Source organism: Daldinia childiae, assembly GCF_008694065.1.
Source record: "Daldinia childiae strain JS-1345 chromosome Unknown Scaffold2, whole genome shotgun sequence".
Classification (NCBI taxonomy): Eukaryota; Fungi; Ascomycota; class Sordariomycetes; order Xylariales; family Hypoxylaceae; genus Daldinia; species Daldinia childiae.
This window is the reverse complement of record NW_022984643.1, coordinates 3,373,001-3,400,802: the sequence shown is the minus strand read 5'-3', so window position 1 is coordinate 3,400,802 and position 27,802 is coordinate 3,373,001. Positions and strand designations below refer to the sequence as shown.

The window sequence follows — 27,802 nt, the reverse complement described above, 5'->3', positions numbered from 1 at the left end:
AATAGCCTGACAATATGCATATTATGCTTGCTCATCTGGTTCCGTTTGCTCCCAATTCACCAATCCCGATGCAAGCCCGTAAAAATTTCCGAGTTGCGCCTTAATACTCCATAACAAGCAGTAGTAGAGAGAATGCTCCGACCAACCCTCCAACAAAAAACGCAATGTCAACCAAGTCGCTTTTATGGGGCGTGATAATAATAGCTCCCTTCACCGCTGAGATTTTTCCATTTGTTGAGAAGGAATTTCCTCTTCTCTGTTCTTTCTTTTTGTAGCTGTACCTTATTACCTCTGGCTAGATAAGGTAGTATGATGGTAATATGATCAATACCCCTCAACTATATCTCCCATCTTTTCGTTAGCCATTATTGCCTCTGAGCCCATCGTCCTTTCGTCGTGGCGCCACGTCTAATCGCGAGCCAACGTCCAATGTTACCGAAACATATGCAACAGCAGAATAGAACGCTCCATAACCAAATGCCCATAGCAATCGTCTCCTGGCTCACCCCGCCGACTGTCGCCAGTTGTTGTTGCTGATCTAGATCGCCAGCATTGCCGCTCGTCGCATTACCGTACTCCGGGCCGTACGCCTCGTAAGCAGGCGTCGACGGAGCTGCCGGCGACGGTACTACCTCCGGCCTCAGTCCTAGTAACATGGCAGACCCGGCTAGTCCTACGGAGATCGACAGCACTAGACCGGACATGGATCGGTCCAGTATATACCAGAGTACCGGGTTCACGAGGGCAAACGCAAGCGAAACTTGAAGGGTCGAGCTCCATGGAAGTTTTCTCTATACATGTTGTTAGCGAGAATTGCCCGTATAACGAAAGAGGGAGAGCGCACAATTGCAAAGGCGATGCCGACAAAAGCACCAATGCCTCTAATCGCAAGTGCCCAGTCCGTGAAAGAGGCAGGCTCTTTAATCGATTCGTCTTCTACACTTTGTTCTACTGGGGATTCAACCACAATATCGTCACCTCCGAAAATTCGTTCCCAGACGCCGTCAAACCAGGGTAGTAAACTACCCATTACGATTCCACACACGCCTGAGAATGACATATACCTCCAATCGTAACTGCCATCACTGCTCCGGAGCAGATTATGCACATCAAGCGCACCTGCAGCTATTTGCCTGTCTCGCAACTGAACGGCTAGTATCCCATAGAGAACACCTAGACCGGTTAGGAGCAGACTGCGCGAGCCGTGATATAATACGCGTTGTAAGGTAGATAGTGGTTGCGGGCGTGCTACTGGGCGTAAAGAAGATCGCCTCCGCGCCGGTTGCGCTCTCTCCTTCTGTATTTCGTAGTTTGGCTCGTCCATCCTTAGGTTTTTCGCGGGTGTCTCAGCGCCTGTTCCCCAAGGCGTACCCGGCTCGTCGGGTCCCATATAGAATTTATCCTTTCCCCATATAGAAGGCGAGTAGATTCCCGCTAACGTCGAGCCCGTTAGGTTAAGTGCAGAATCCGTGCGGCTAATGGTGGTAGATTCGGGAGTGAAGCCCGTGTTCCTCATGCTAAGTAGTCGAGAGTTAAGCGACTCAAGGTTTAGTAATGGGACGTGTCCCGAATCGGTGGATGGTATAAGGGCGGGCGAGTCGTCGTTCGGAGGTGTCGGCTCTCTGGGAATTAGGTTGAAAGGTCGGCGAGGAATGGGCCGTAATAACGGTGGACCGTTGTCTCCCTGAGAGTTAGACATGGTAGCAGTTAGGTAGTAACGAAATCAAGCACTTTATTAATCTAGTATCCAAGGTCGACTAAATATTTAGAAACAATGGAATGTAGATAGGCGAGTAAGGTGAAAATTGGGCGTTATATCAAGTCGGCAGCACCAATAGAGGGAGCAGGTCAAAATGCCACCTGACTTCTGCCGCGTGGCTAATATTTAAGGTTCCTAAAGGTTCCTATAATACGAATTCGACTGGCTACACAATCGAGGAGTATTGGAACCCTGCAGAAAGAGAGGGGTGGAAAATGAAAAGGATTGGAAGTTCCACGAAACTCTTGAACGGTTCAGATCTGGTGGTCTAACCGATGGTTGGTTATGTTCTGCAGCTTGCCGTACGTGTTACGTCGGGAAATACTCCAATACTCCAACACTGCAACAAATAATCTGGTGATAGATGAAATGTAGAAGTAGCCAAATTATATAGGATTATATATAAGTAAGACAAGTAGCAATAGTGACGATATTATGCGTTATGGTTGGTGGAGAGAGGAAGCTGTTTGATATTAAGAGGACGAGAAGAGATTGGAGTATGTGGTATTTGTTTGGGTATTGTTCCATTCATGGATGTACCTTAGGTATTACCCACGCGCACAAAAACAAACCGTACATGTATAACCTATACTGGCCCAGCTGTACCTTCCTTGCCAGCTTTTATATATGTCAGCAGCCCTATAAAAACAGTAAGATGCAGGTGCTATTGAGGTAAGTTACATACAGGTAGGTATGAGGTAAGTAAGATGGAGAAGCGACACATGCAAATGGGACTCGGCGCTTATAAAACTGCCTTCCAATGATACCTAGGTATTATGTACTTACATATGCACCCGATGTTTTACATGTCTTACTTTCATGCTAGTTAGTTAGTTACTTTGTACTTGGTAAAAAACTTCAACGTCTTTACACGAAATGTAATTTTGCATACTTAGGGGGTAAAAGATTAAAATATTTGATTACCCTATTGGTCCAAGTTTTTAGCTTGAAATTAATATCGGTGCCTAGAAGTTTGTTTGCACGTATGGAAGTACGTAAACGTCGGACGCGATGCTAACTAATCCGGTTCATCTTATTAGCCATTCGAAGAATCGGCCAGTTGTCCCCTCTCATGATGTGCAAGAGCCTAACCTAGAGGCTGGCAGGCTGGTTTGTCTAATAATACAACCCCTGCCTTAAGACGGTTTTGGTGCTGACCTCTTCATCAGCACTTAAAAGCTTCCGACCTATTGAAGTACCTAATTGAAGCTCTAGCGATGCAGGTTATAACTTTTGGCTACATTCTGTATTACATCTACGCACTAGTCTTTTTGAGGGAAGAATGGCTTTGTTATTATTCTTTCCGGGTCCTTTGGAAGTGGCTGTTTGACTTTGTCGGCTAGTGATTTCCATATTATATGTACATACACTAGGGGCTAAGAAGTACCTAGGTACAATATTTAAATACTGGAAGTAGCCCCCCCTGGTTCGACCTGGAATCACATGCTCCGTCCATTGTGACTCGCCTCTCGTCTATTTTGTTATAATGCGAAATCCGCAAAAACGAGCTTAATCTCGCTGGTTGGCTCGTAGATCCCGTCGCTACCCCGCAACATGCATGCATCCAGCATTTTGTGACACCATCGTGCATCTTTCATCTGCAAATCCCACAAGATGCCCCAAAACTACACCTCATGCGAGTTAGCATTGAGGTAACACGACAGCAGCACGGTCGAAAATAATTTGTATTGTACCACGGCATCGAACCAAGTTATTTGCTTCGAATGAATGAATCCTGACCGCTGCAATGGTCACCTCGGCTAGGTAGCCGTTTTATGCAATACAACCTACCTCGTGTCGTTGCAAAGGATCGAGGTTTCAGCCTGCATCAAACCGGAAACGTCCTGTCCTATAACTTCTTATCCCGTATTTCCTATACCGTAGAGCTTACACGGTACTTATTCTCTGGTAACACAGCACGTGCTGATGATGGGATGAGCTCATGAAAACAGATGAAAGAAAACGTATGTTCAAACATGTGAAGACAAAAACTTACCCCTATAATCGAACCATGCATTCATTTCGGATGATTTGCGCATATCGTCCGACTTGACCATAGATTTAAGAGATGGGAACCAGATGATTTCTGATATGGATATGCCGATCTCTAGGTAGGTGTCATCCTGTTCGGTAGCGATAATAACTATTGGGAGATTTAGATAATTCCTCATGGGAATGGACATTGCAACATAACTATAATTTGTCTTAATGATAGCTCAAGCTTTTCTACCGGTTAGGTTATTATTTGACGCGATACAGTAGTCATTATTCACAAGCTTCAATTCATTACTTCTATCTTAATCCTCGTCATCATCTTCATCGTCTTTTTCATCTTCATTCTCATCTTCCCCCGACGTATCCTCCGTCTCGTCCTCGCTATCCTCTATGTTCTCCGGCCGGGGTATCATCGCAAATGCCTCCACGCACGTTATCCTGTTCTGAGTCTCGTAGGTGCCGAGCAGTTTGCCCACCGTCTTCGTTGCCTTAACCTCCTTAAGCTCCGCGACGGCGAGCTTGAAGACTCGAAGCTTTCCGTCGCTACTACCCGCAGCTATGAACAAATTGCCTGCTCCGTCTTTCCCGGGGGCTTTTACTATGCTGAAGTCTTTAATACGTCCCGAAACCCCGGCTTCCTTCCCACCAAGTTCCGCAATCAACTTGGCTACTGGCAACGCCGTCTTTCCCTTTCCTTCCGTAGACGATTTACCCGGTATAAGATCTTGGCTCTTCGTAGAGAAGAACATGATTTTCCCGTCCTCAGTCGACACAGCAAGCAGCGACGAATCGCTCGCGCCGTCTATCGTAACGTAGCAGAGCTCGTGTATCTTCTTCCTCGGGTCCGGCATAACCCTGCATTTTGGTGTGCTGTCCATGCCCAGAACTAGTGCGTCCCTGTCGAACCCTACACAGAATTCGTCGCCGTCCTCGGTGCTACCCCAAACTACCTTCCTGCCCTCCCCTAGCGAATGCTTCCCTTCCCCTACTTCTTGTAGTATATCTCGGTTAAAATTAAGTACGCCGGCTTTCTTGGCTGTCATTAAATTCCACAATCGCATAGATCTCTCGCCCCTGCTCACGCTGATCATAAGTTTCATGCTTGGGTGTACGGCGAAATCATTAACACCGGCTGGTGTCGCACCTAGCGCCGCCGTATCGCCGCTCGGTCGACCCAGAGGCTTCGGTACGGGGACTTTGATAGTTGACAGTAAAGACCAATCCCTCGTCCTTGTAACAGCTATGGTAGAGTCTTCGGAGGCGGAGATGAGCTTGGATTTCGTAGGAAAAGATAATTGGGTGATGGTAGATGAATGGTGTAATAGTGTTCCTATCTCCCGATTCTTAGGGTTTTCTAATGTCTTTCGAGGCATGACGGAGGATAAGGCGTTCTGATCTTTCCGACTAGGTGGGTGCGCCGAGATGTTATAGACGTTGATACGCTCGTCGCTGCTACCCGAGGCCAGCATGACCTTCTGCAGCTTGCCCGATTCTGGTGCCGAAGGGGGCGAGAGTGCTATACATCGTATCGCGGAGCTGTGCGCATTGAAGAGAAAGGTATCAGCAAACTCGACTTGGTCATCGCTCGAGATAGTAGCCGTCAATCCGTGAAGAATTCGATCATAAGATCCCGTAACGACTTGGATCGTTAATGGGGAAGAACTCTCTTTTTCTGCTGGTAACGACTCGGTGGTTTTAGGTTTCTTAAGAATAGTCAGTTCCTTGGTTTTGGCCCCATTAGTAGGGGCATCTGTCCGCTTTCGTTTGCCCATTCTGCTGCGTTTTCGATTTGAGCTGGCTTCGATGGTTGAGTTTCGCAAGAAAATTTGGACTCTGAAGAGAGGATAAGGGAAAAAAATAAAGTGGAGACTGATAGATAAAGTGGGATAGCTGAATTGATGCTGCTCATGTCGGGTACATACATATCTCCCTATGTACCTAACCTAAGTATTTTAACATCCAAGATAAAATAAAGGGATTTATAACTGGAAGTTATTCAGAAAAAACATATCACTTAGATGACATATATGCACATTTCATTATATTATTGTATACTTTGTATTTAATTGTAATTCTTTTTTTCATACGTGAATGCTATCTGCTTAAGATGCCTCTACTGGCCAAGACAGCAGTTATTTACAGGACCCAGGCACAAATAATAATGGAGGGCGGCCAAGCTCCAAAAACTGGTCAGTTTTACCGCATGGCTATTTAGCGCTATATCCTCCGGACGACGATGCGTACACAACGGGGCTACAAGCTTGGAACCTCTTGGTATAGCGGCGACTTCGAACTCCTGTCGACTCAAAAGTGATAGGAGTGGACCAAGTATACCCTCGGACCCTAGGCCCGGAACCCCTTCTGGGGAGGATTCGATCACTACCTAGATAATCTCGAAATGTTTCAAGGTTAAAGTCTATCGAGACAGGTATGACGAGTCTGAAACTGAAAAAGCCGGAGATCTCAAGGCAGTATCGCTATCTTGTACCTCTCAGAGAAAATGAGGCGAAAGTGGTTCAGCAACATCATGCCTCTGTACCCTCCAACAGGTCGACAGGCACTACGTTGGACAATCGACACAGTGTACCGTTAACCTACTTCGGTACTGACGGTGTTGGTGTCGCGCTTCCGCTCGAGTTCCGCTGTTGCTGTTGCTGTACTCCGTGTTGGGCTTGAGCTTGCGCTTGTGCTTGTTGTGCTTGTTGGGCCTGCGCTGCAGCGGCGGCGGCAGCTTGTTGCTGTTGCTGAGCTCTAAGCAGCTGAGCATATTGATGTGGCCCATTAGCAGCAGCAGCATGCCCTGTAGCTCCCGCCGCGGCGTTCATCGCAGACTGTGCAAGGTTGTGGTTATTGTGGCGAGTATTTAACAGCTGCCTTGCCATCTCACGGACCATATCTTGTGGCGTATTTGGATGTTGCTGTCTAATCTGGCTCTCAATATGCTGAAGCTGTGAGACGTATGTCTGGTGCGTCGGCTGAGGTATTGTCGTATTTGGTCGCGGGGACCCTGCTTGAGATGTCATGGGAAGGCCTGGTGCGGGGGGAGTCGACATTCCTGAACCATTTCCGGCGTTGAACTGGGCCATCATTGCTTGGGCCTGGGCATTAGTGAGGTAACTTTTCTGGTTCAATCCATTCATCGCGGCAGCTCGCATGGCGGGGGGTGAACTTTGCAAAGGCATGCTTCCTTGTGGAGTCTGAGATTGCTGCTGCTGCTGATGTTGCTGTTGCTGCTGTTGCTGCTGTTGTCGCATCTGCACCGAACGGCGCTGTTGCTCGGAAATCTGTTGCGCTTGCATCAAGAGCTGAATATCCGGCTGTGCAGTGGGCATTGCCATCCGCGACTGGCCATTTACTGTAGGCATCTGTACTTGAGAGGTGCCATTCATCGGCATAGGAGGAACGAGACCGCCGCTCATGTGATTGGAGGTTCCTGTACCATTGGGAGTGGCATGCATGGGCATTCGCGGACGACCTTGACTGTTGATCGGAATTTGACTAGGGGCACCAACACGAGCCATAGCCGCATGGGGATGAGAGGCTGACATCTGAGGATTATTCTGCGGGAGCTGATTCACATTCTGGGCGGCTGCCATTTGTGCAACCTGTCCTTGCTGTGCCCTCTGAAGGACAGCCTACGTGCGCGTATTAGTGTTATTTGGTCAACATTAAGATGAAAAAAAAGGGAGATTCATACTCTGCGCTGGGCCTCATGACGCTGCTGTTGTGCCATCCTCTCTGCCAACCTCTCGGCCATTGCTTGATCTCTTTCGAATCGCATAATACTATATTCTCTCGGGGTCTTGGTCGGAGCCCTTTGTTGGGGTGTTTCATTTGGCTTTCTCGTAGCAGCAAGAGAAGCGGCATGCTGCTGTTTTTGTATGGCTGTCTCGCGTTTCTTTGCAAGCTTTCTCATCGCGTCTATCATCGTCAGGTGTTTCTGGTTACGCCGCCTCTCTACCTTTAATGGAACGTTGTACCGCCGCTTAGGGATCGGTGTAACAGGACCATTAGAGTTAGCTTGCTGCTGCTGCTGCTGCTGCTGCGCTTGTTGTTGCATCGCGTTCTGGTGCTGTCGAATAACTTGCTGTGACGATTCAATTCTGCCTTGCCATAGCTTGAAATACTGTGTTTTCTGCATGTCATGAGGAAGTCCCTCAAGCATAACCCAGCGTTCGAAACATTCCCATGGTGTCCGCCTCTCAGCCCCAGAGCTAAATAAGGACTTGGAGGAGAGTATACTAGATATTAGAGACCAATTATAAGAATACTCACGGACGAGGCTCTTCAGTTCATCATCCTCGGATTGTATCCATTGAGAAGGGCTACGGCACTCATAAAATGATTGGAAAGGCATAGAATGCTCGTTAGGTGGGCGGAATTGATGCCCAGCGTGAAGTCTATCCCTGAAGCTTTTATTCTCAGGGCGAAACAGCGCCACATCGGGGCTTTCTGGCTCTAGTCGAGGCTGGCTGCTGTTCAGCTGGCCGAAAACGACTCCATCATCCTCGTCGTCCTCCTGCGCATAATTGTACCGGCTTCGCTTCTTTGGCGGCTCGATTGGTGCGAGTTCCATTCGACCTTCCACAAACTTGCTTAGTGGTAATGCAGGGCGTCTCCACGAAGCATCGGGATCATATTCTGGCGCGGTGAGATCGGACTTGGGGACTTTCAGCGGCGATCCGTAGATAGGCAGTTCTTCAAGTAGCCGATCCGCAGTAGGAGACTGATGTAACGCAAATACTATATCGTCATTCTCTAGGGCAAATATAGCTGATGGAGCTACTGTGTCGAGAATACCTTCGTGAGGTTCGTCGTCTGGCTCCATTGGGGAGTCCATGTCCGCAGATGGAATAAGGTCTGGCGTCGGTTGACTATCCGAACTCTGAGGGTTATGCACGTCACCCATAATCACCTCTCCAGTATCGACTGGTGGCGCCTTGGGAGGTATGATAACATCTACCTGCAGGGTCTTGCGATCTTCTATAGAAGCTGACACCCATTCGGCACAGGCATAAGCAAGATTCCGGGCGGCTGCCATCTTCCATTTTCGCTCTTCACGGAAATCAGTTCTCATCCATTTCATCTCTTTAAGTAAAACATCCCAGTGGCATGGTTGGCGCGTGGGCTCAGGGCAACGCTTTGGTTGGCGTAGAGACCATTTGTTATGATGCTGCAAGTGATAAACCCTCTTAAGAACCTTGCAAGCTTGATTGTCAAGTATTTGAGTGTAAGAATCGGGCGTTGACAATGTTTTATGGGCCTGATGTAAAATCTGGTCTAGAGGTCTCATCCACTTAGAATTCGAGGCAAACGCTTGAACAAAAAGGGGAGTAAAATAGTCATCGCTGGCTATCTGCCCAACCTTCTGCTGATTCTGAACCAGTGATTTATCCGAATCCCCGGTAGGTTTAGTTTGTTTACCGAACACTACTGTCGACCGTTTACTTTTCTCTATAAGCTTAGACCTTCCAAGAAGACTTTGCGGATGCTGTTTGGACGACTGAGATGTTGGTGTCACTAATGCTGTATGATCAGATAGGGATTCTCTTGACCTCCTCGGCGGTTCACTAAGGATTTCAGCAACCGGTTTCTGTCGAGCAACCCCCGTAGGGCTGCTACTTCGCTCTCGAATCGGCTGATGAGATTGCGCTGGTTGGGGGGAACGTCGAGTTCCTTCGGAGTCAAGTTGCGGTGTAATCGGAGTTGCGTCAACAGGGGCCACCGAAGTTTCTTTCTCCATGACTTCGTTCTTGCTTCCACTCTGAACAATACCGTTGATAAACCCGACAGCGGTTGTACTTGTATCAGTCGGCGGTTTCTCGTTCCTCGTATCCGTAATCGGAAAATCACGGGAATCATTGTTAGGAGGCTGATGTATCGGGAATTGCGGAATTGTATGAAAACTACTCGTAGTCTGGTCGAAGCTTGTGGTCACAGGCTTTTCAGGTTGCGCAGGAGATAATGTATTGTTGAGCGACTGGGCTGAGTTAACTTTCGGGCTAGTATTAATTGGTATCTCCGTTGTTACGATAGTGGGTGCTAGCAGCGGTTGGTCTTTGACTCGGTTCGGAATGCTTTCGGATGTTCCAGCCACGGATGGCTCTGAGGTCGTTAAACTCAATGAATTTTGTCTCATCGACGCCACATCTTTCATTCCCGCCAGCTTGGCCTCTGCACTGTCCGCAAGTGGCATACTTTCACGAGCTGAATCCATATTGTTTGTCGTACTGGAAAGGATTGGTGTTGTTGAATTTGAAGATACGCTATCAACTCCGCTGATACCGTCGACCTGAGAAATCGAGTGAACCACAGCCACTTTCTCTTCAAGCTTCGTAGCTGGGGAAGGGTCGATATCCATCGGCTCGCCATTGTGAGTACTTCCTAAATGCGTGCCCCCATGTTGCGCTGTCTGCTGCGGCTTCTGTTGGAATTGTTGCTGTGGGTGTTGTAGCGGCTGTAGTAGCGGTTGTTGCTGGTGCTGGTGTTGCTGTCGCTGTCGCTGGTCATTCACAAGAGCTTGAACTACTTGTGGTTGAGGAAGATTGACAGAGGCTGCGGTGTGACTTGTTGGAATTTTGGGGGCACCATCAGGCCTATCGTTCGTAGGTAGATGCTCTACATGTTCACTAGACGGAAACCTAGGTTTGGATAGATCATTTGATAACGGAGTGGGAGGATCTGGTCTTATAGGTCGTCCGGAAGATTGTATGGGCCAAACTGGCTGATGCTGTTTTAATCCGGGACTAGATGTTGGGAAAGCAGAGGGAATATTCGCTTGACCATCACTAATTCCTGGTCGCGATTGTACTGGAGGCGGTACCATAACGGGTCGCACGATAGCGCCGACATCTTTCTTCCTACTTTGATGAGCATTTTCGCTTGTGATGAAATTCTCACCGGGTCGGGCTAGTGGAGGATATTCGGATCGAACTCGTAGTCGCGTAGGAATATTCAACTCGTTTAATTTTCTCCCTCTAATTTATAATATTAGCAATTAAACCATCAAATCCGCAAGTTTTTTTTTTCTAATTCCCAACATCCCAAACGCGATCGAAGATTAAAAAAAAATTTAAAAGGACGCGAAGTCTAAACATACTGTAAGATATCGCAACCTTCAAGAAAATGTAACTCGGCAGCGTTGGTTGGTGGCGCGTCTGGATCGGCGAAGCTTCGTTGTGGGAGGCCATCCGTAGTCGTGGCGACCGCATACAGAACGCAGAGCTTCCTCTTTCTTGAACGAGCGATAGCACTATAAAAATATATATCATGAGTATCGGATCAATTAGCTCTATTCATCCGAATATATAACTGACCTGCATTCTGCCCGCTTGGATTGCAGAAGCTTCGTGCGGTCGGCGGGCACGACCTCAGTCATAGCATCGACCGCCGCGACATCCGTTTTACATGAAAACGGATGACTCTCCAGGCTTAATGGTACCACTGGAGATGAATCCGATATAATTAAGTGATGAAAATGATGGCGTTGTGTTGTACTAATTGAATTATATCTTCGCGATCATTAACAAGAAGTCTCTTAGATTAATTTTTTTGCTTTCCTTTTGGCGGACGATGCCTATGGACGGCCTATGGACGGCCTATGGTAGCTATGGGTAAGCCTATGATACTGGTTGCTTCAGTGCACAGGGGCATTTTGATAGGCCTGGCTGGACCGATACACAGTGGTGACCCATTCTACCGAGTGCTATTGCTACTACCTAAATTCCCCAAGGTACCTGCTATAAGCCCTATTACTGAATTTGCTTGCCCCTCCTGCTCTCCTCATCCACGTAACTTGGAAGGTACATATTTACATATGCTAAGTACCTTATACATTAGGTACCTAAGGTACACAGTTGTGTAAGGCGTTTAACGCGTTCCTCATACTAGCACTTTAATGTATCTATTACACTTAAATACCTATTGGAGCTTAAATAGCAGCCTGCTTGCTACATGTACCCACCAGAGTGCTCTGACCATATTAGATTATCTTCAGACGTAGTCCGTCTATGTATTTAATAGATGTAGGTATTTGTTCGAAACACATATTTATACATAGTTGCGTCAAGTAGGTATTAGGTAATACATGTACTAAGTGGTACCTCATTTAGGTACCTACATGTACCTATGCTTTGGTCTAAGGTGAGCCACATTTCATTAGATAATCAAACCGGAAACGCAAGGCTCCTAGCCACATTTGAAGCGCTGCCTGATCAGGATTAAGCCAGTCAGTTCATGTACAACTTCACATCAGATTTACGTCGCCAGCAACATACCAAACAATAACTCTTCGCTGCCTAAGTTTTCGCGTGTCGATACTGAAGAGCTACATTTATCGCCCGACTCATCCGGCTGTTTGGATCAACAAAAATGCCTGAGCCAACTCCGCGGATAGCGATTAAATTTGGTACATCGTCATCCTCGAAATCTACCAACGGGGCCAAGAAACAAACACAAACACATTCCCAACCGCTATCAACGTTAGGTAAACGTCAGCGACCACACATTCTCAGTCATGAATCCGATTCCGGGAGCGACGACGAAGCTCGTCATGAAGTAATCACAACTATTGGTGATGATGTATCTGAGCCTAAAGCTAAGAGGCGAAATCCGAAGACAGACAAATCGGGGCGCGCCAATCTACCTTACGTGATAACCGGCCATGAAAACCGTGACTGGAAGGCAGAGTTAAGAGACCAGAAGAGCACTAAGGACGGTTTATTATCAAGGCGAGCGGGATTTGGCGATTCTGCAGAGAGGGATCCAGCCGACCAGGACAAGCAAATTAAATGGGGTCTTACCGTAACGAGGAAACCAGTACAAGGCGATACTGAAAATCTAGATGAAAGCCCGTCAAGAGATGAAGGATATGAAACATCCGGCCGTAGAGCAGTTCATCCTAGTGATGAATCTGAAGTTTTTACGAACGAGGATACCGATGCCATAGATGCTCTCTTGGGCAAGAAACGAAAATTTACAAAAGACCTCGTTATCGAAGGCAAATCAAGACAAAACACGTCCGCGACGCTTTCGGAACAGGACGCTTACCGTCGTATGATGGAAGAAGCTGCAGAGGTGTCGACCATAGACGAGTATGATCAGATACCTGAGGGCGAATTTGGAGCGGCCATGCTACGTGGGATGGGTTGGAACGGCGAGGAGCGCGGTGCGAAGCCGAAAGAAGTTAAAAAGCGGCCAAATCTGATGGGACTTGGTTCTAAGGAGGATGAAGAGATTAGAAAGGGAGAGTTGGCCCGAAAGCATGGGCATCGTGAACGCAGACCCCGTCTTAATGAGTATAGGAGGGATAAAGAAAAGGAGAAACGAGACCGTGATGATCGCCGTGGTGATAGCTACAAGTCCGAACGGGAACGGGAACGCGAGCGACGAGATCACGGCCATAGCCATCATCGTGATCGCGATCGGGATAGCCATAGACATTCCGGACGCAGTTATGGGCGCTGAAAGAGCTGGTTAATACCCGGTCAGTTCGACCGAATGGAATACCAGCGGCTTCTTAGTGCACTACGCTATATTGACCGCATAAAGTCGCCTCATTCCTATATCTACAACACGACTTCCCATTATTGGTGAATGTTGGCCGTGTCCATTAATGCACAGAACACAACACCACGTACGGGACCTGCCACTCGAGATGAGATATTTACCGAATGAGTTCCGTCGACTAAGACCGTTGGTGACCCGGTTATCAATCGAGTGGGTGTCTTGCCAGATCAAATTAGAGGTTGTAATACGCCCTTTGTTAAACTATTTAATACACCTTGATGCATACTATTCGATGTGATGCTGACGTAGGGGACTAGACATCGTTGAGATTAGGAGTGTTGAGCTATTCATAATACCAGCTTCTGCCAAATTGGTGCTCAACACATCAACGGGGCTCTTCTGGAACCTATAACTAATTGCTGGTATAGTTAAAACGAAATGACACCTAAGTAGTATGACCGTGATCCAGGGCCTTGAGGACACGATTGCTTCTATGTCTCTGCATTTGACCTAGAACTACAACGTTATTGTCGGTGTAGTCCTACATGGTAAATTATCTTGTGGACATTGCCTCTCTTGGTTTTTATATTATTCCCCTGGCCGATCCCTGGCTATTACCTTGTACGGTATTAAGCCCTGGTGGTATGGAGTGTTCTAGCTATTACACGTATGTGTGAGCTACAGGCTCTTTTGACATCTATACGAGACAACAACAGATGTTACTGCCCATCTCCGAAGCAGATTGTCCATGATATCTCGAGAAGTCGCAGTCTTAGTCTTAATTCTAGAGTGACAGCTATGCTTCGTTATGATGTCTTTATAAGAGGTCATATCTTACTAAGGACAACCTCTACAGATGTTAGTGCATTATCTATATCGCAATGCCGTAGATCGGCTCTAGTGTATAGAACAACGTGGCCTTTACGCCAAGGTACTAGAATTTCGAGAGGTGGGTTCTAATGTTATTTTCTACTAGGTCTTGTAGAGAAAGAAGAGTCCGAGAGTATTTGCTTAAGGGTTATACCTTGCCTATCAAATTTAGCTAGTAGCTGAGATAGTACATAGTATTACTTCCAAGTAGAAATCAACGTGGCTATGTTTGCTTTTCCTTGTCAAACACCTGTGTATCCTGGTATCATATGTAGATGTATCTTAGATGTTGACCCCTATTCAAAATTTTGGAGGCTTAACGTCAGCTCGATAGTGGGGATGACCTAGTACCTGGACAGTTTAGGACAGCTTAGAACAGCTGGATTCTAAAGGTAGGTGGGGGGTTTTCACACCGTTGGAGCTCTAAGTCGTGGCCAACCCCACTATGATTACAACGGAACGGCATCTACTGTGGTTCTAGCTTAGGGTCCCTAGCCAGTCAGAGACGCCAATTCGTGAAAAGGGTTATCGGGTTGGTTATCGGGTTTAGATCATGCAGGCCTGGCAGGAAGGAGGGCGGTCTGTGGAAAGTGGGAAAGGGCAAGAAATACTCTGAACTACCTCAAGCTTTTCCCACAAATTCTTCTTCAACTCTTTAAGACATAAGACACAAAGAAGGTTATCGCAAAGTCTTTACCGGCCCTTATTGGCTTTGCAATCTTCACTATGTCAAAACCTCATAGTGTTAATGGGAGCGAATCCGAGTTCGAATTCATCGAAACTCCTAAAGCTCCCACTCCCACCTTTGAGAAGTTTGAGGACTGCGGTGTGCGAACCACATCGGTATGTAATTTTTTTTTCCTTTCCTTCTCTTTCATATCGGAATCCACGGATTCGGTAAACTCGTCTTATTAAAGTATTCCGGAGGCTAATATGACTTTTCTAGTATCCATCTATCAAAAATGCCCCTCTCCCCGCCGATTCGGCTGGTGCTGACACCTTCTCTAATCTCTTGCTATTCTCTTTGATGGGCGGTGTCCCTCTTTGGATGTCATGGAAAGTTGGAGGTGGTCTTAAGACTGCTATATTCTTCGCCTTATTCACCAGCATCCCTATTCTTGCTGGTTTTTGGCTCACTATCTCTTCCATAAGCCCTCGAAAGAACGAGAAAGCTAGATATCCTGGGCGACCAATCGAGCACTACCTCACTTTCAAGAAGCAATCTGATAAGCTCAAGTACCATGGCAAGAACAAGATTCCCTTAGAGACCTTCTACGAAATGTACTTCGACGGTGATGTCGACTTCAATGGCGATTGCCTTGAAGTCATGGAATACAGACACGATTGGGCAAGCTTCCGATTTACTTGGGGCCTCTGCAAGTACTTCTTATTTGGCATGATCCCCGAGGTTATCATGCACTCGAGGAGTCAAGGTAAGATATTCTAGAATTAACTGCTAATGATAACCGCCGGCTAACTCCATCAAGATGAGGAACAGGTCCGTGACCACTACGACCGTGGTGATGACTTCTACGGCTGGTTCTTGGGTCCTCGTATGATCTACACTTCTGGCATTATTTCAGACGTCAATACCGAGGAGACCTTAGAACAACTTCAGGACAACAAGTTAGCTATTGTTTGCGAGAAGATTGACTTGCAGGAAGGCGAATCACTACTAGATATCGGTTGCGGTTGGGGTACCCTCGCACGATTTGCAAGTGTCAACTACGGCGCCCATGCTACTGGTGTTACTCTCGGCCGCAACCAAACTGCTTGGGGTAACAAGGCTCTGCGCAACGTCGGCATCCCTGAGGAACAGAGCAAAATTCTCTGCATGGATTACCGAGACATCCCGGTGCCCCAGGGCGGATACAAGAAGATCACATGTCTGGAGATGGCCGAGCACGTTGGTGTTCGCAAGTTCGGTACTTTCTTAAAGCAGGTCTATGATATGCTCGACGATGACGGAGTTTTCTTCCTACAGATTGCTGGTCTCCGAAAGCCTTGGCAATACGAGGATCTTATCTGGGGATTATTCATGAACAAATACGTCTTCCCCGGTGCTGACGCGTCAACTCCTCTCGACTTTTTCATTAGCGGACTAGAAGGTGCTGGGTGGGAAGTCAAGGGAGTCGATACGATCGGTGTGCACTATTCCGCAACTCTGTGGCGCTGGTATAGGAACTGGTTGGCCAACCGCGAGAAGGTTGAGGCTAAGTATGGAAAGAGATGGTTCCGCGTAAGTTTGCCATGAAGTAGTACCTAATGTATATCATGTGGCTAACAAGTTGAAATATAGGTCTGGGAATACTTCCTTGCGTCCTCAACCATCGCTTCCCGACAGGGTTCTGCCACCTGCTACCAGATTGTTCTGGTCAAGAACATTAACTCGACTCATCGGGTTGAGGGTATCTCAACCCAGTTCGGTTTAACTGGTGCTCTAAAGAAGGCCGCCTCGAAGATCGACTTCAGGGCGTGGGCCAAGAAGAACGCCGACCAATTCCCTACTTCGGCTGCGCAGTAAGAGACAATAATTGAAAAAGCCGATAGTCTGGAGACACTAGTTTCCGAGTCTCAGCAAAGTCTACATTGTGACATGTGGCACTAGGGGAGAAGTTGATAACAGAGGCAGTACAACGTTAGGTAGAAAAAGGAGATGTGTGAAGATGACTTAGCTATTCAAGTAATAGAAGTCGTAGTATAATAATAGAGACGATAAAGTAGTAAATACGGGGGTGAAAGAATAGTTAAAGCAGATGAGCATAATCTACCTAATGATTGATTAATGGCTAAGGTTGATATAAACAAATCGTGAGTGCAATTATATGTTAAACACCCAGACTGTTATACAACACATATGTAAGTTATAGGGATGCGTACGCCGTACCTATTGGTTTGCTTAAACAGGTACCTGAAATACATACGCACGTGAGGTCGGGCTGCATATATGAAAAAATCCACTTGGTACGTAGGTACGTAGGTATGTACACCCAGCCATTGAGTTTTAAACCAAGCCTGTTACTGGTTCGTGTTTAGCGGTCGTGCGCCTAAATTATGCCAAGCCACTCCTTGTCCCGTTTGATTACTAGCAGCTGCTTCGGCTGCTTCGTCATCTACAACAATTAAACATACTTCTAATCTACAGACTTTCTAGTATCTACAAGTTTTCTTGCTTCTTTAACATTATCATCGAGCAGCACTACTAGGTCCTTAGGACCTTAGGACCTCCCTAGTCTGTGCCTCCAACACCTCCTTTCTTCTCTAGCAACACCATTTTTAGTCTAGAGATAATCGGATTTCATCATGTATTCCAATTCTAATTCATTCATGGGCGGTAACAGCCTACGACCCGGCCAGCAGTATGGCAACTCGTACGGTGTTCCAGGTCAACAGCCTCAACAGCAACAGCCAGGACAGCAGCAGCCAAGTCCATTCGCACCGCAGCCGACGGGATATGGGCAGGCTCCCTTAACCCAACAGTATACAGGTTTCCCTGGTGCGCAAGGCATGCAACCGCAGCAGACGGGAATGCCTCAAGGAATGCCGCAACAACCCCCTATGCCTGTAAACCTCCAGCCTCAGTTCACTGGGTTTCCTGGCCAAGCTCCTCAGCAGCAGAACTTTCAAACAGGTGCTCCGCCAGTACCGCAGATACCCTCGCAATTTCAGGCCCAATTCAACCAGCAACAGTCCCAAAGCTCATTCGCGCCAGCAGCCACTTCGCAAGCCCCGTCCCAATTACAAGCTCCGGCCCCGGCAATCAATCCTCAACCGACTGGCTTCAGCGCGATGGCTGCATCGTTCAAGACTGGTGGCGCGTCTGAGTCGCTGACGGCGGGTCGAGGATCTCAGAAGCCTACAAACAAGATACCGAACATTAGGTTATCCTTTATCACAGCCCAAGATCAAGCCAAGTTTGAGACGCTGTTCAAATCGGCCGTGGGTGACGGGATGACAATGTCTGGAGAGAAGGCCCGGGACCTATTGTTGCGATCGAGACTCGATGGAGATTCTCTATCACACATATGGTATAGTATACTACTATTACTTTCCAATTATGAATTATCTAACCTCTAGATAGGACTCTTTCGGATACGACTCGATCTGGCGAACTACACTTCCCGGAATTTGCGCTAGCTATGTACCTCTGCAATCTGAAGCTTGTGGGTAAAGCACTCCCTGGAAGTCTACCGGATAATATCAAGAATGAGGTATCAAGTATGGTCGATATAATCAACTTTAGTATCGCGGAAGAAGCTGCTAGCTCCGGTGCGACTAATACTGCAGATTTCACCAGGCAGAATACTGCCACGCCACCGACGATTCAGCATCCTCAGCCCATGTCGTCCAATTCCCAGTTACTCCAGACACAGATGACGGGATATCCCGGTCAAACAATGCAGCCACAGCAGACTGGATTTCCAGGAGGCCTGAATAACCCACAACCAACCGGATACAACGGGCCTATGCCGCCAATGCCACCAATGCCTACGGGCTTTGCTGGAGGGTTGTCTCCCGCCAGTGCACTTCCTCTCAATGCGCAGCCAACTGGAATGCCTGGTCAATGGGGTCTAGTCAACGCCCCAGCAACCGGACTACCTAATATCGACGCGCTACAAGCCCGAATGATGCCACAGGCAGGTCGCGAACAGCAAAATTATACCACTGCCGGCTTATCTGGCAACGCAGTGATTCCGTGGGCCATTACTAAGGACGAGAAGACCCGATATGACCAATTATTCCGGGCGTGGGATGGTCTAGGTAAAGGTCTTATCGGAGGAGATCAGGCAATAGAAATATTTGGCCAAAGCGGTCTCGAGAAGCCTGATCTTGAGCGAATATGGACCCTCGCGGACAACGGAAACAAGGGCAAACTCAACCTTGATGAGTTTGCCGTAGCTATGCACTTGATCTATAGAAAACTAAACGGTTATCCCGTTCCTAATGTTTTACCACCCGAGCTTGTACCGCCGTCTACCCGCAACTTTACCGAATCACTTGGTACTATCAAGTCTATGTTAAGCCAAGAGTCTGACTTCCGTAAGACGTCGGGCACCGCCTTACTTCCCCAGAAGACGGGAGTCAGTTACTTAAAGAGTCATTCCTTCAAAGGGAATGCTGGTGGGTTAAATGCTGGACGGAAAGATGCGACAGTGTTCAAGAATAACGACGACCAAGTTGGGTACCGGTCGAGCGCACGACGCAGGATCGGAAATTCTTCCCCCCGGCCAGAGTCGCCCTCGTCTGTTACATCTAACGACGAACTTTCCATTGACCAATTAAAAAAGAAGATTCGAGAAAAGCAAGTCCTCCTAGATGCCATGGATTTCAAGGACGAGGCCGCCGCCGAGGAGGATGATATTCTTGATAGGCGTGATCGGCGTGAGGCTGAGGAGCTATACCGTCGCATTAGGCGAATCCAAGACGATATTGACGCACATCCTGATGCTGCTCTTGCAAGTGGCGATTCTGAAGCCGAGAGGAGGGCTCTGAAGCGCCAGCTACAGAACCTTACCGATAAGATTCCCGAACTGGCTTCCCAGGTTAGAAAGACTGAAAAAGCTATCGCCGAGGCTAGGCTTGAACTCTTCCGACTTAAAGACGCGAAAGCGCATCCTGGAAGCGCCTCTAACATCATTGGCACTGGACCTGGTGGCTCGATCACCGAGTCGGACCGTCTTAAGGCTAGAGCTAAGGCCATGATGCAGCAGAGGACTGCTGCGCTGACGGGTAAGAAGTTAGATATTGGTGATAACGAAGGGGATGCGGCAAAGAGACTAGAAGAAGAGAGCCTCAAAGTTCGAAACGAAAAGGATATCAACGAGGGCATGGTCCGAGACGTAGAGGAGAGCGTTCGCGAATTTTCGCGAGGTATTGGAGAGAACCTCAAAGAAGGCGGCCAAAGTGCTGCCAACGAGCACGAAAAAAGAAGATGGGAAGACGCTCTTGGTGTGGAGGATGAGGTGCGAGACTTCATATTTGACTTGCAACGTTCGAGCCGGGCCGCTCGAGTCAGGGCCCAGGACCGTAAGGGCGGACGAGCACCCACGGCCGAGCCCGTTAGAGCAGAGGCACCACCAGCTCGTTTAGGCAGCCCTTCGTCAGCAACCCACACTGCTACGCCACCAATCAGCCGGTCACCAGCGCCCGCTGGCGGGTCCTACTCATCATATAAAACTCCAGAGGAGAGGGCCGCGTTTATTAAACAGCAAGCAGAGCAGCGTATGGCCGAGCGCCTTGCAGCTCTTGGAATCAAAACGGCTTCTAAGCCCGGGGAGACTGCCGCCCAGAAATTGGAACGTGAGAAGGCAGAACGTGCGGCCAAACGCCGACAAGCGGAAGAAGAGGATGCCCGACGCGAGCAAGAGCGGCAAGCCAGAATTGCCGAGGAGCAAGGCGTGGCTCCTCCTGCTCCTGCACCCAAGGCGGAAACCAAGAAACCACCTCCGCCTCCTTCAAGGAAAGGTGGGAAACATGAAGACACATCTACTACAAAGAGAGCCGAGGAGGAAGAGGGCTCTAGGAAAGCCGAGGAGCAGCGTCTCTCCAAAGAGCACGAAGAGCAACAGCGAGCTACTCAGCAAATGGAGTACGTACCATACCACCTTAATTTTCCATTCGTTATTCAGACTAACTCTTGATAGGGACGAGGCTAGACAACAGGAGCAAGAACTCGCCAATGAACGCGATGCTGCATCTGCCCGCCTGAAGGCTTTAGAGGAACAAGTCCGGCAAGGCAAGCTAAAGAAAGAGGAGGAAAAGAAAAAGAAGAAAGCCGCTATGGCTGATGCGAAAGAGAAGGAAGCGAAACTGGCAGCCCAACGTGCCGAAATCGAAGCTGCACGCCAAAGAGAACTTGAACTTCAGAGACAACTCGCAGCGATGGAGGACGACTCTTCCTCTTCGGACGATGACGAGGGTCCGCAGCAGATCACCCCTCAAGCATCTACTCCTACTCTTGGTAGCAGTCAGCTCGGTAGCCAGGAATTAGAGCGTAAAGCTACGCCACCTCCTGCCCCCGCGCCGCCTGTAATGTCCCCCCCTTCAGTTGTCGCTAGCCCGCCCTCGGAATCGGAGAGTCGCAACCCTTACCGCCGAATGTTATCTCAGTCCTCGGAGTCATCTGCGGCTCCCCCTGCTGTTGCACCAGCTGCTCCTGCTCCCGCCCCCCCTCCACCACCGCCTCCCCAGCCGGAAGTGTCCACTAATCCGTTTTTCCGAATAACCCAGGAGGCCAAAACAGCGCCACCTCCTTCTCGAAAACGGCCAGACACAGACGATGAATGGGGCTCTGGAAACGAAGAGGATGACGAAGATTCAGATGATGAGCGTCCAGCCGCCGGTGCTGCTCAGCTAGCTTCTCTTCTCTTCGGCTCCATGGGCCCTCCTCGGCCACTATCGGCCACGGGTGACAAGTCTGCTGGAGCTTCGCCAGTTGTAACTTCAGCACCGTTCAGCCCTCCCCCTATTGGAGGGGCCGCGGAGTCACCTGCCGCACCCCCGCCACCGCCACCCATGCCAGAGGCAGGTGTAGGAGGTCTCCCGCCGCCACCTCCCCCGATGCCTGATTTTGGGGCTCCCGGGGCGCCTCCCCCTCCACCACCGCCGCCAGCTCCAGGTGCTTTGCCAACTCCTTCCGGCGGCGGTAGGCCTGCCGCCTTCTTGAACGAGGTTCGCCTAGGCAAAGCGTTGAAGAAGACGCAGACGAAGGACAAAAGCGGTTCAAGCCTAGCCGGTAGAGTCTTGGATTAGAGTGACAGTAAATCTAATCAGTATCGAAAGAGCTAGCTATATGAGATAGCCCAAGATTCACATATGCTCTAGGAGTGAAAGTCTTGGATGGGTCAGATTGTATGAGTGAGTGTTGCGATTACGTAGAGGGGGTGTTTTCCGATAGCCTTGGCTTATGGCAAATAGATTTGCTAGCGGATAAACATGAGACTTCGTTTTCTTCGTTTGATGAGTAGTAATATATAAAGATATATACCATAGTTGATCGTCTTATCTGGTACATGTTAGCTACTTTTTTATATCATAAAAAGGTCAAATCCAATAATACTTAGTAGAGACATCAGCTGAGGTTAACCGTACAGAGTTAAACAGTTCCACTCGACCTAGGATTCAATTATGCCTGCCAAGCCAGACCCCTCGGGGTTAATCAAGTTTATACATCTTCTTATAAGATGGGTCGCGGGTCGAATAGTCTAACCTCCGTTATCTCCTAAACCTCGCCAGTCTGCCATTTTTTCCACGAGAGTGTAAGGCTGTCATTACTAATTACAAACTAAGGATCGTCTTATTGTCAAGTTATGATTGGTTATTGGTTACCTTGTAGCTCGACCTCAAATCATGCTAGAACTTTCAACCGCAAGCAGGGTTTATTTGTCATCGTGCGTAGTTTGGCTTATTCCTTTGAGGGTATAAAGGGGTCGTGATATTTGGTTGACATATATATAATCGTTGGTTGTTTTTAGTAAATAAAGAATTTATATTGTCGTATTCTCTAAACGATATATTTCTACCGGTGAAGCTACGAGGCATATTACTACAAGTCACATACCATGGCCGCTTCCCCATCTATCCTCCTCATCGGCGCCGGCGAGCTCGGCACGGCTGTCCTAGAATCCCTCGTCGCGCACCCCAAGCGCAACGGCGGTCCCATCGCCATCTTACTTCGGCAATCTAGCATATCCTCGCAAGACCCAGCCAAAAAAGCGCAGAACGACCGTCTTAAGTCTCTAGGCGCTACCTTCGAGGCGGGAGACCTAGCGGACGATTCTGCCGAGAAGCTCGCTGAGGTGTTCAAGAAATACCATACCATCATATCGTGTTCGGGCTTCGGCCTACCAGCTGGAACCCAAGCCAAACTCACACAAGCAGTTCTACAGGCAAAAGTGCGGCGGTACCTCCCCTGGCAATGGGGCATCGACTACGACGCCGTGGGGGGTGGTAGCGCGCAGGACTTGTTCGACGAGCAGTTGCGCGTGCGCTCGCTGCTGCGTTCGCAGCAGGATACGGACTGGATCATCGTGTCGACGGGGCTGTTCATGAGTTTCCTATTCCTACCCACCTTCGGCGTCGTCGACCTACAAGAGCGGACATTGCGCGCCTTGGGGTCCTGGGATGCTCGGCTGTCGCTTACCACGGCGACGGATATCGGACGTATGGCGGCGGAGGTGGCGTATGATCCGCGGGATGTCTCGCATCAGGTGGTCTATATCGCGGGGGACACGGTGACTTATGCTCGGATTGCGGAGCTGGTGGAGAGGAGGTTTGGAGGGGAGTGGACGAGGGAGGTGTGGGGTGTGGAGGGCTTGGAGGAGAAGCTGAGGAGGAGGCCGGATGATGGGATGCTTAAGTATACGAACGTGTGGGCTGTGGGGAGGGGCGTGGCGTGGGATATGGAGAGGACGCTTAATGCGCAGAGGGGGGTTGAGTTGCAGGGCTTGGAGAGTTATTTGAAGGAGATGCCGGATTTATAAGTGGTGGAAATGAGTTAGAGATAGGAGGATTTATTGGATATAGGGTGTTGCAAGGCCTATCTATGTGCAAGATGAAAGGATAATGCTAATGTAAAGTAGAGTTAATACATCGCAACCTGTCTCTGATGATTTGAAGCTTCTAGTGATAAGATAGACTCTGAGGATATCACTAGCTAGACCCTTGGCATTATACAGAACTAGATAGAAATCTCGGAGTCAACAAGACGTCTATTCTCAGCTGTATGATATTCAACCAAGGGCGTCTTAGTGACACACCTTGGCGATACTACCTGTGTATATAGCAGATGACTGCTATAATATCATCTAGCTAACCGTCTCTCTGTAGTCAACTAAGAACATGCTTGTCTGATTCAACAGCCCCGATTAGGTTGAAACATAGATTCGTGGTAACAGCACGGCAGTCATCGTAGCCCACTAGTGAATTACCAATGCGTCAGCTAGGGTCTCATTTCCCTCATTATTTCTACATGCTTAATTGGCGTATTTTGATGTATTCAGACTAGTTGTTTTCATTCCCAGACATCATGTGTGTGACTACTCGTGGGGTTGCGACAGATACAATGGCGATCCCACGGCTTGGCTCGATCTGAGGCCCTTGGCGGCGCGTCTTGGCAGACTCAACAATAGTGTGAGGCTTCGAAACGTCCGAACGTACCTATACCAGAATGCTTATTTTTAGACCCGGCGTTTGAGGGGAAAATATGTGTGATAGTTGGTTGGCTGAATTGCGTATTCATGAGATGAGATCTGGGGAACATGATAAGAATCAGGACATCTCCCCCCATCTTTATGGATTTTCCTTTCTTCTCTTGACAGCTAGTTCTCGTCTCAACTTATTTCTACTCTTGTATTTTCTACGAAGTGCACAGGTGCACCATATTATAATATTTACTTTCTTGGGCTAATCGTCTACCTTCTTGATATTCATCTCTCCTTCTAGTCTCGACTCGTATATTTACATCTATTATTATAACCGGATCACCCCAACAGACAAAGACAAAAACGCAATATGAAGTCCTCATTTACAATTATCTTCGCCACTCTCGTCGGCCTATCTATCAGCGCCCCCTTAAATATCAACCTAGGAGCCTATTCACCCGCACTGGTAGTCGGTGATGGTGCCATCGGGTTCGGCGGGGGAGAAGGCGAGGCGGCTGCTGAGGGTGCTGCGGCTTTAAATGGCGAAGGAATTGCTTCTGAATAGGTACACCAGATACTGGACTGAATGGCAGCTAGCTTTCTATGGTACGTGTGGTTATACTTTTAACGTTTGTAATATTTGGTTATGGTTATTAATGAACTTAGATAGTGCTTGATACCCCTATAAAGGCATCGACATAGGATAATAGGTCACCTACATATAATAATACAAGCTAGGAGAAGCTATATATCACGGAAACCTTTCCCCGAGAGTGTACACCTATTAGGAGTTTTCGTTTTGGAGTAAAATACCTGTTCGAGTGTCGTTGGAAAATGGGCTAGGTCATAAATAATGGATAAGATACCAGTACCTGCTTATGTGTATATGAGAATTTAAGGGTGAGAAAAGGATCTCGGGAGTTGAAAGCGGGAAGGATGAGAAGCTTGTTGCGTACAAGACACGCCGAAGGAAGCCAAGCAGAGATCACGAAGAGGGTTTCAATACTTGAACTTCGTCCCAATCTGTTTGTCACTACACAGTATTTAAACGGTAGAAATACAGTTGATTCAGGCTATACGCTAAAGTCCAGGGGGTATCGATACTCTTTCACCGTTTCTAGTCTTAGACAGCTAAAGTCTATATTTCTAGATAACTTTCCTCACTATATTTAAGCACCCGTCTTATTTATACCAATCCTCTAAAAGATATCAGAAGAGGATGAAATTATAATTAGTCGTGCTAGAAGTTGATATGCCTCACCGTAGTTGAACATAATAGTCCGTCTACGGGGACGCATTTTCCTCGCTTTCCGCATGGATTGCCGTCTCATCCTTCGGGGATGCAGGATGTGCTAGAATACCAGCCTCAGGGTCAACGACATGTTGGCCTCTCTTAGCAGCTTGAATAAGGTCTGGCCGCTCTTCCTTAAGTCGTGCAAACGTCTTCTCAGCATCCCAAACCCATGGCGTAGGTGCTGCGAATAAGAGGTCCATTTCCTCTAGCGTCCGCTGGTTACTCTCAGGGTAGAGAGCCCAGACGATTGGAATAGCTAATATGTTGCACGCACCGAATATGTGTAGTGTCGTGGAACCAATATCTAAGACATTTTAGTTAGATGTAGTTGTATTAAATTCGAATGAGAGCTGAACTTACTCGCGAACATGACAGGACACAGAAGTGTTAACCATCCGTTTCCGATCGACCAACCCACAACACCCCAGGCGTTTCCTTTTGCTCGGACCTGGAGAGGGAAGATTTCGGCAGGGTATAGCCAAGGTACCGTCAACCAGGTTGCACCAAAAACGGAAGTGAAGATAAATACGAAAGACGCTGCAGCTGCTCCGTAAGAGCTGGCCTTATCCAGTTCACCATTCGCAGTCGCATCTTGGCCAAGCTTAGAGAAGGCGCCGGCAAGAAACATGGCAATGCCTTGACCGACAGCTCCCCAGTATAAAGTCCACCTACGGCCGATACGATCCAAGGTAAAAACGCAGATGAGCGTGGCAAACATGTAGAAGATATTGTTCAGACCGCTAATCCACTGGCTCTTAAACGTGTCGAAACCAGCTATACGGAAGATAGTGGGCGCGTATACGGTGACACCGGCGATACCAACCCATTCCTGGATAATCTGCAGCCAGATGACAAGTTGGACACGTCGTCCAGTGTGCAACTCGCCCGAGCCGATACCAAAGAGCATATCTATATACGAATTCTTTTGAGACTCTTTAGATTCGAGGGCGACGATGTTAGTGATGTCGTGTAATTCCAACTCGGCCCTTTGGAGATCCTCTCCCGTTGACCCTCTCAGTCGATGCAGGATGAAACGGGCTTCTTCAACTCGCCCAACCTTGGCAAGCCATCGAGGCGATTCCGGGAAGAACCAGACCGCTCCTAGGAGTACGAGGAGTGGGATAATTTGGAATGCAATGGGGAATCGCCATCGGAATGCTGAATTACCATTATCGATGAATGATAAGCCAAATTCGAGCCAGTAAGCGACGACAACACCGAAGATATTCAAAGTGAACTCGATGGCGATGAATTGACCTCTCGAAGTGTGTTCCGCCGTTTCAGTCGCCCTAATAAGGAGTTGAATTAGATATAATTAGATAGGTAATGTTATATAAGTGGTAAAGAATATCTCACCAGACAGGGACAATGGCATTTAGGATACCAGTTCCGATGCCGTTCACAGCACGAGCGCAGATCATCCAGCTGTGATTCATAGCCGAGCATTGCAAGCTCGCTCCTATAACGGCCCATACTGATCCCAAGGCGATAGTCTTTATTCTACCGATCTTATCACCAACCCATCCTCCGCCTAAACACCCGAATAAAGTTCCTAGGTAGTAGACTGAGACGATACCGCCTTGCAGCAGACTGTCCGTGATAATAGGCTCATCTGTGTCCGGATCGACGTATCCGAGGCCCATGAGATCGATATAGTCCTTAGAATTCTAGCATAGCGAAATATCTTATGTTAGTTTTATAATCCCACTACTTTGAAAACTCTTGAGGTCTTGCTCAAGCAAGATGAAATAGTAGGGTTATCCCACTTACTGCTGAGTGTTAGCTACCGTACACGAAGGAGAATGTTGGAATAATAAGATCTCATCTTATACATACCGTTTACTCCAGACATCATACCTTGATCGTATCCAAAAAAGAAGATAGACTATGGTGAATTAGATACAAGCAGACTATTACAAAAGGGCGCGGAATGTTATATAATACGCACCAGCGCGGCGATGCAATTGATCGCAATAAGCAGCTGTCGCTTCTCTAGGAAGTTGGCGACATTGGTGCCGGGAAGCCTCTCTATCTTGGCCATTCTTGCTTGAAGCAATACAAGATCGAATCTATTACTGCTCACTTAGACATTCGTATGCGTCTCCTCTTATGAGAACAATCGCCAATGTTGTGAGAGGTTTTCTAAAAGCCTACATAAGAGGGGGGTGATCTACATGATATATACCCAACGAACAATACTTTGAATTCTGTACCTAGCCAGGAGACAAAGACGTC

General features: G+C 48.0%; 8 protein-coding genes across 8 annotated transcripts; 4 read left to right on the top strand and 4 right to left on the bottom strand.

Annotated features, from left to right (window-relative positions):
* Nucleotides 1-365: 365 nt before the first annotated feature.
* Nucleotides 366-1,699, bottom strand: GL218_01847 (putative insig domain-containing protein; the record flags this gene model as incomplete). Its single annotated transcript, XM_033578331.1, has 2 exons — nucleotides 366-791; nucleotides 845-1,699. The coding sequence occupies 2 exons, from the start codon at nucleotides 1,697-1,699 to the stop codon at nucleotides 366-368; spliced, it is 1,281 nt and encodes a 426-aa protein (XP_033439572.1).
* Nucleotides 1,700-4,056: 2,357 nt separating this feature from the next.
* Nucleotides 4,057-5,526, bottom strand: GL218_01846 (Protein MAK11; the record flags this gene model as incomplete). Its single annotated transcript, XM_033578330.1, has 1 exon — nucleotides 4,057-5,526. One exon carries the CDS (start codon nucleotides 5,524-5,526, stop codon nucleotides 4,057-4,059), a length of 1,470 nt encoding a protein of 489 aa, XP_033439573.1.
* Nucleotides 5,527-6,348: 822 nt separating this feature from the next.
* On the bottom strand, nucleotides 6,349-8,840 carry GL218_01845 (Chromatin modification-related protein EAF1; the record flags this gene model as incomplete). Its single annotated transcript, XM_033578329.1, has 2 exons — nucleotides 6,349-7,389; nucleotides 7,452-8,840. 2 exons carry the CDS (start codon nucleotides 8,838-8,840, stop codon nucleotides 6,349-6,351), a joined length of 2,430 nt encoding a protein of 809 aa, XP_033439574.1.
* A 3,284-nt stretch (nucleotides 8,841-12,124) lies between these two features.
* Nucleotides 12,125-13,219, top strand: GL218_01844 (Pre-mRNA-splicing factor SPP2; the record flags this gene model as incomplete). The annotated part of the gene is made up of 1 exon (XM_033578328.1): nucleotides 12,125-13,219. One exon carries the CDS (start codon nucleotides 12,125-12,127, stop codon nucleotides 13,217-13,219), a length of 1,095 nt encoding a protein of 364 aa, XP_033439575.1.
* Nucleotides 13,220-14,857: 1,638 nt separating this feature from the next.
* Nucleotides 14,858-16,655, top strand: GL218_01843 (uncharacterized protein; the record flags this gene model as incomplete). Its single annotated transcript, XM_033578327.1, has 4 exons — nucleotides 14,858-14,974; nucleotides 15,078-15,564; nucleotides 15,619-16,370; nucleotides 16,431-16,655. The coding sequence occupies 4 exons, from the start codon at nucleotides 14,858-14,860 to the stop codon at nucleotides 16,653-16,655; spliced, it is 1,581 nt and encodes a 526-aa protein (XP_033439576.1).
* Nucleotides 16,656-17,434: 779 nt separating this feature from the next.
* On the top strand, nucleotides 17,435-21,883 carry GL218_01842 (Actin cytoskeleton-regulatory complex protein PAN1; the record flags this gene model as incomplete). The annotated part of the gene is made up of 3 exons (XM_033578326.1): nucleotides 17,435-18,159; nucleotides 18,213-20,720; nucleotides 20,776-21,883. The coding sequence occupies 3 exons, from the start codon at nucleotides 17,435-17,437 to the stop codon at nucleotides 21,881-21,883; spliced, it is 4,341 nt and encodes a 1,446-aa protein (XP_033439577.1).
* Nucleotides 21,884-22,692: 809 nt separating this feature from the next.
* On the top strand, nucleotides 22,693-23,613 carry GL218_01841 (Isoflavone reductase like protein; the record flags this gene model as incomplete). The annotated part of the gene is made up of 1 exon (XM_033578325.1): nucleotides 22,693-23,613. The coding sequence occupies one exon, from the start codon at nucleotides 22,693-22,695 to the stop codon at nucleotides 23,611-23,613; it is 921 nt and encodes a 306-aa protein (XP_033439578.1).
* A 1,944-nt stretch (nucleotides 23,614-25,557) lies between these two features.
* Nucleotides 25,558-27,608, bottom strand: GL218_01840 (Sugar transporter STL1; the record flags this gene model as incomplete). The annotated part of the gene is made up of 4 exons (XM_033578324.1): nucleotides 25,558-25,871; nucleotides 25,928-26,856; nucleotides 26,924-27,234; nucleotides 27,516-27,608. 4 exons carry the CDS (start codon nucleotides 27,606-27,608, stop codon nucleotides 25,558-25,560), a joined length of 1,647 nt encoding a protein of 548 aa, XP_033439579.1.
* Nucleotides 27,609-27,802: the final 194 nt, after the last annotated feature.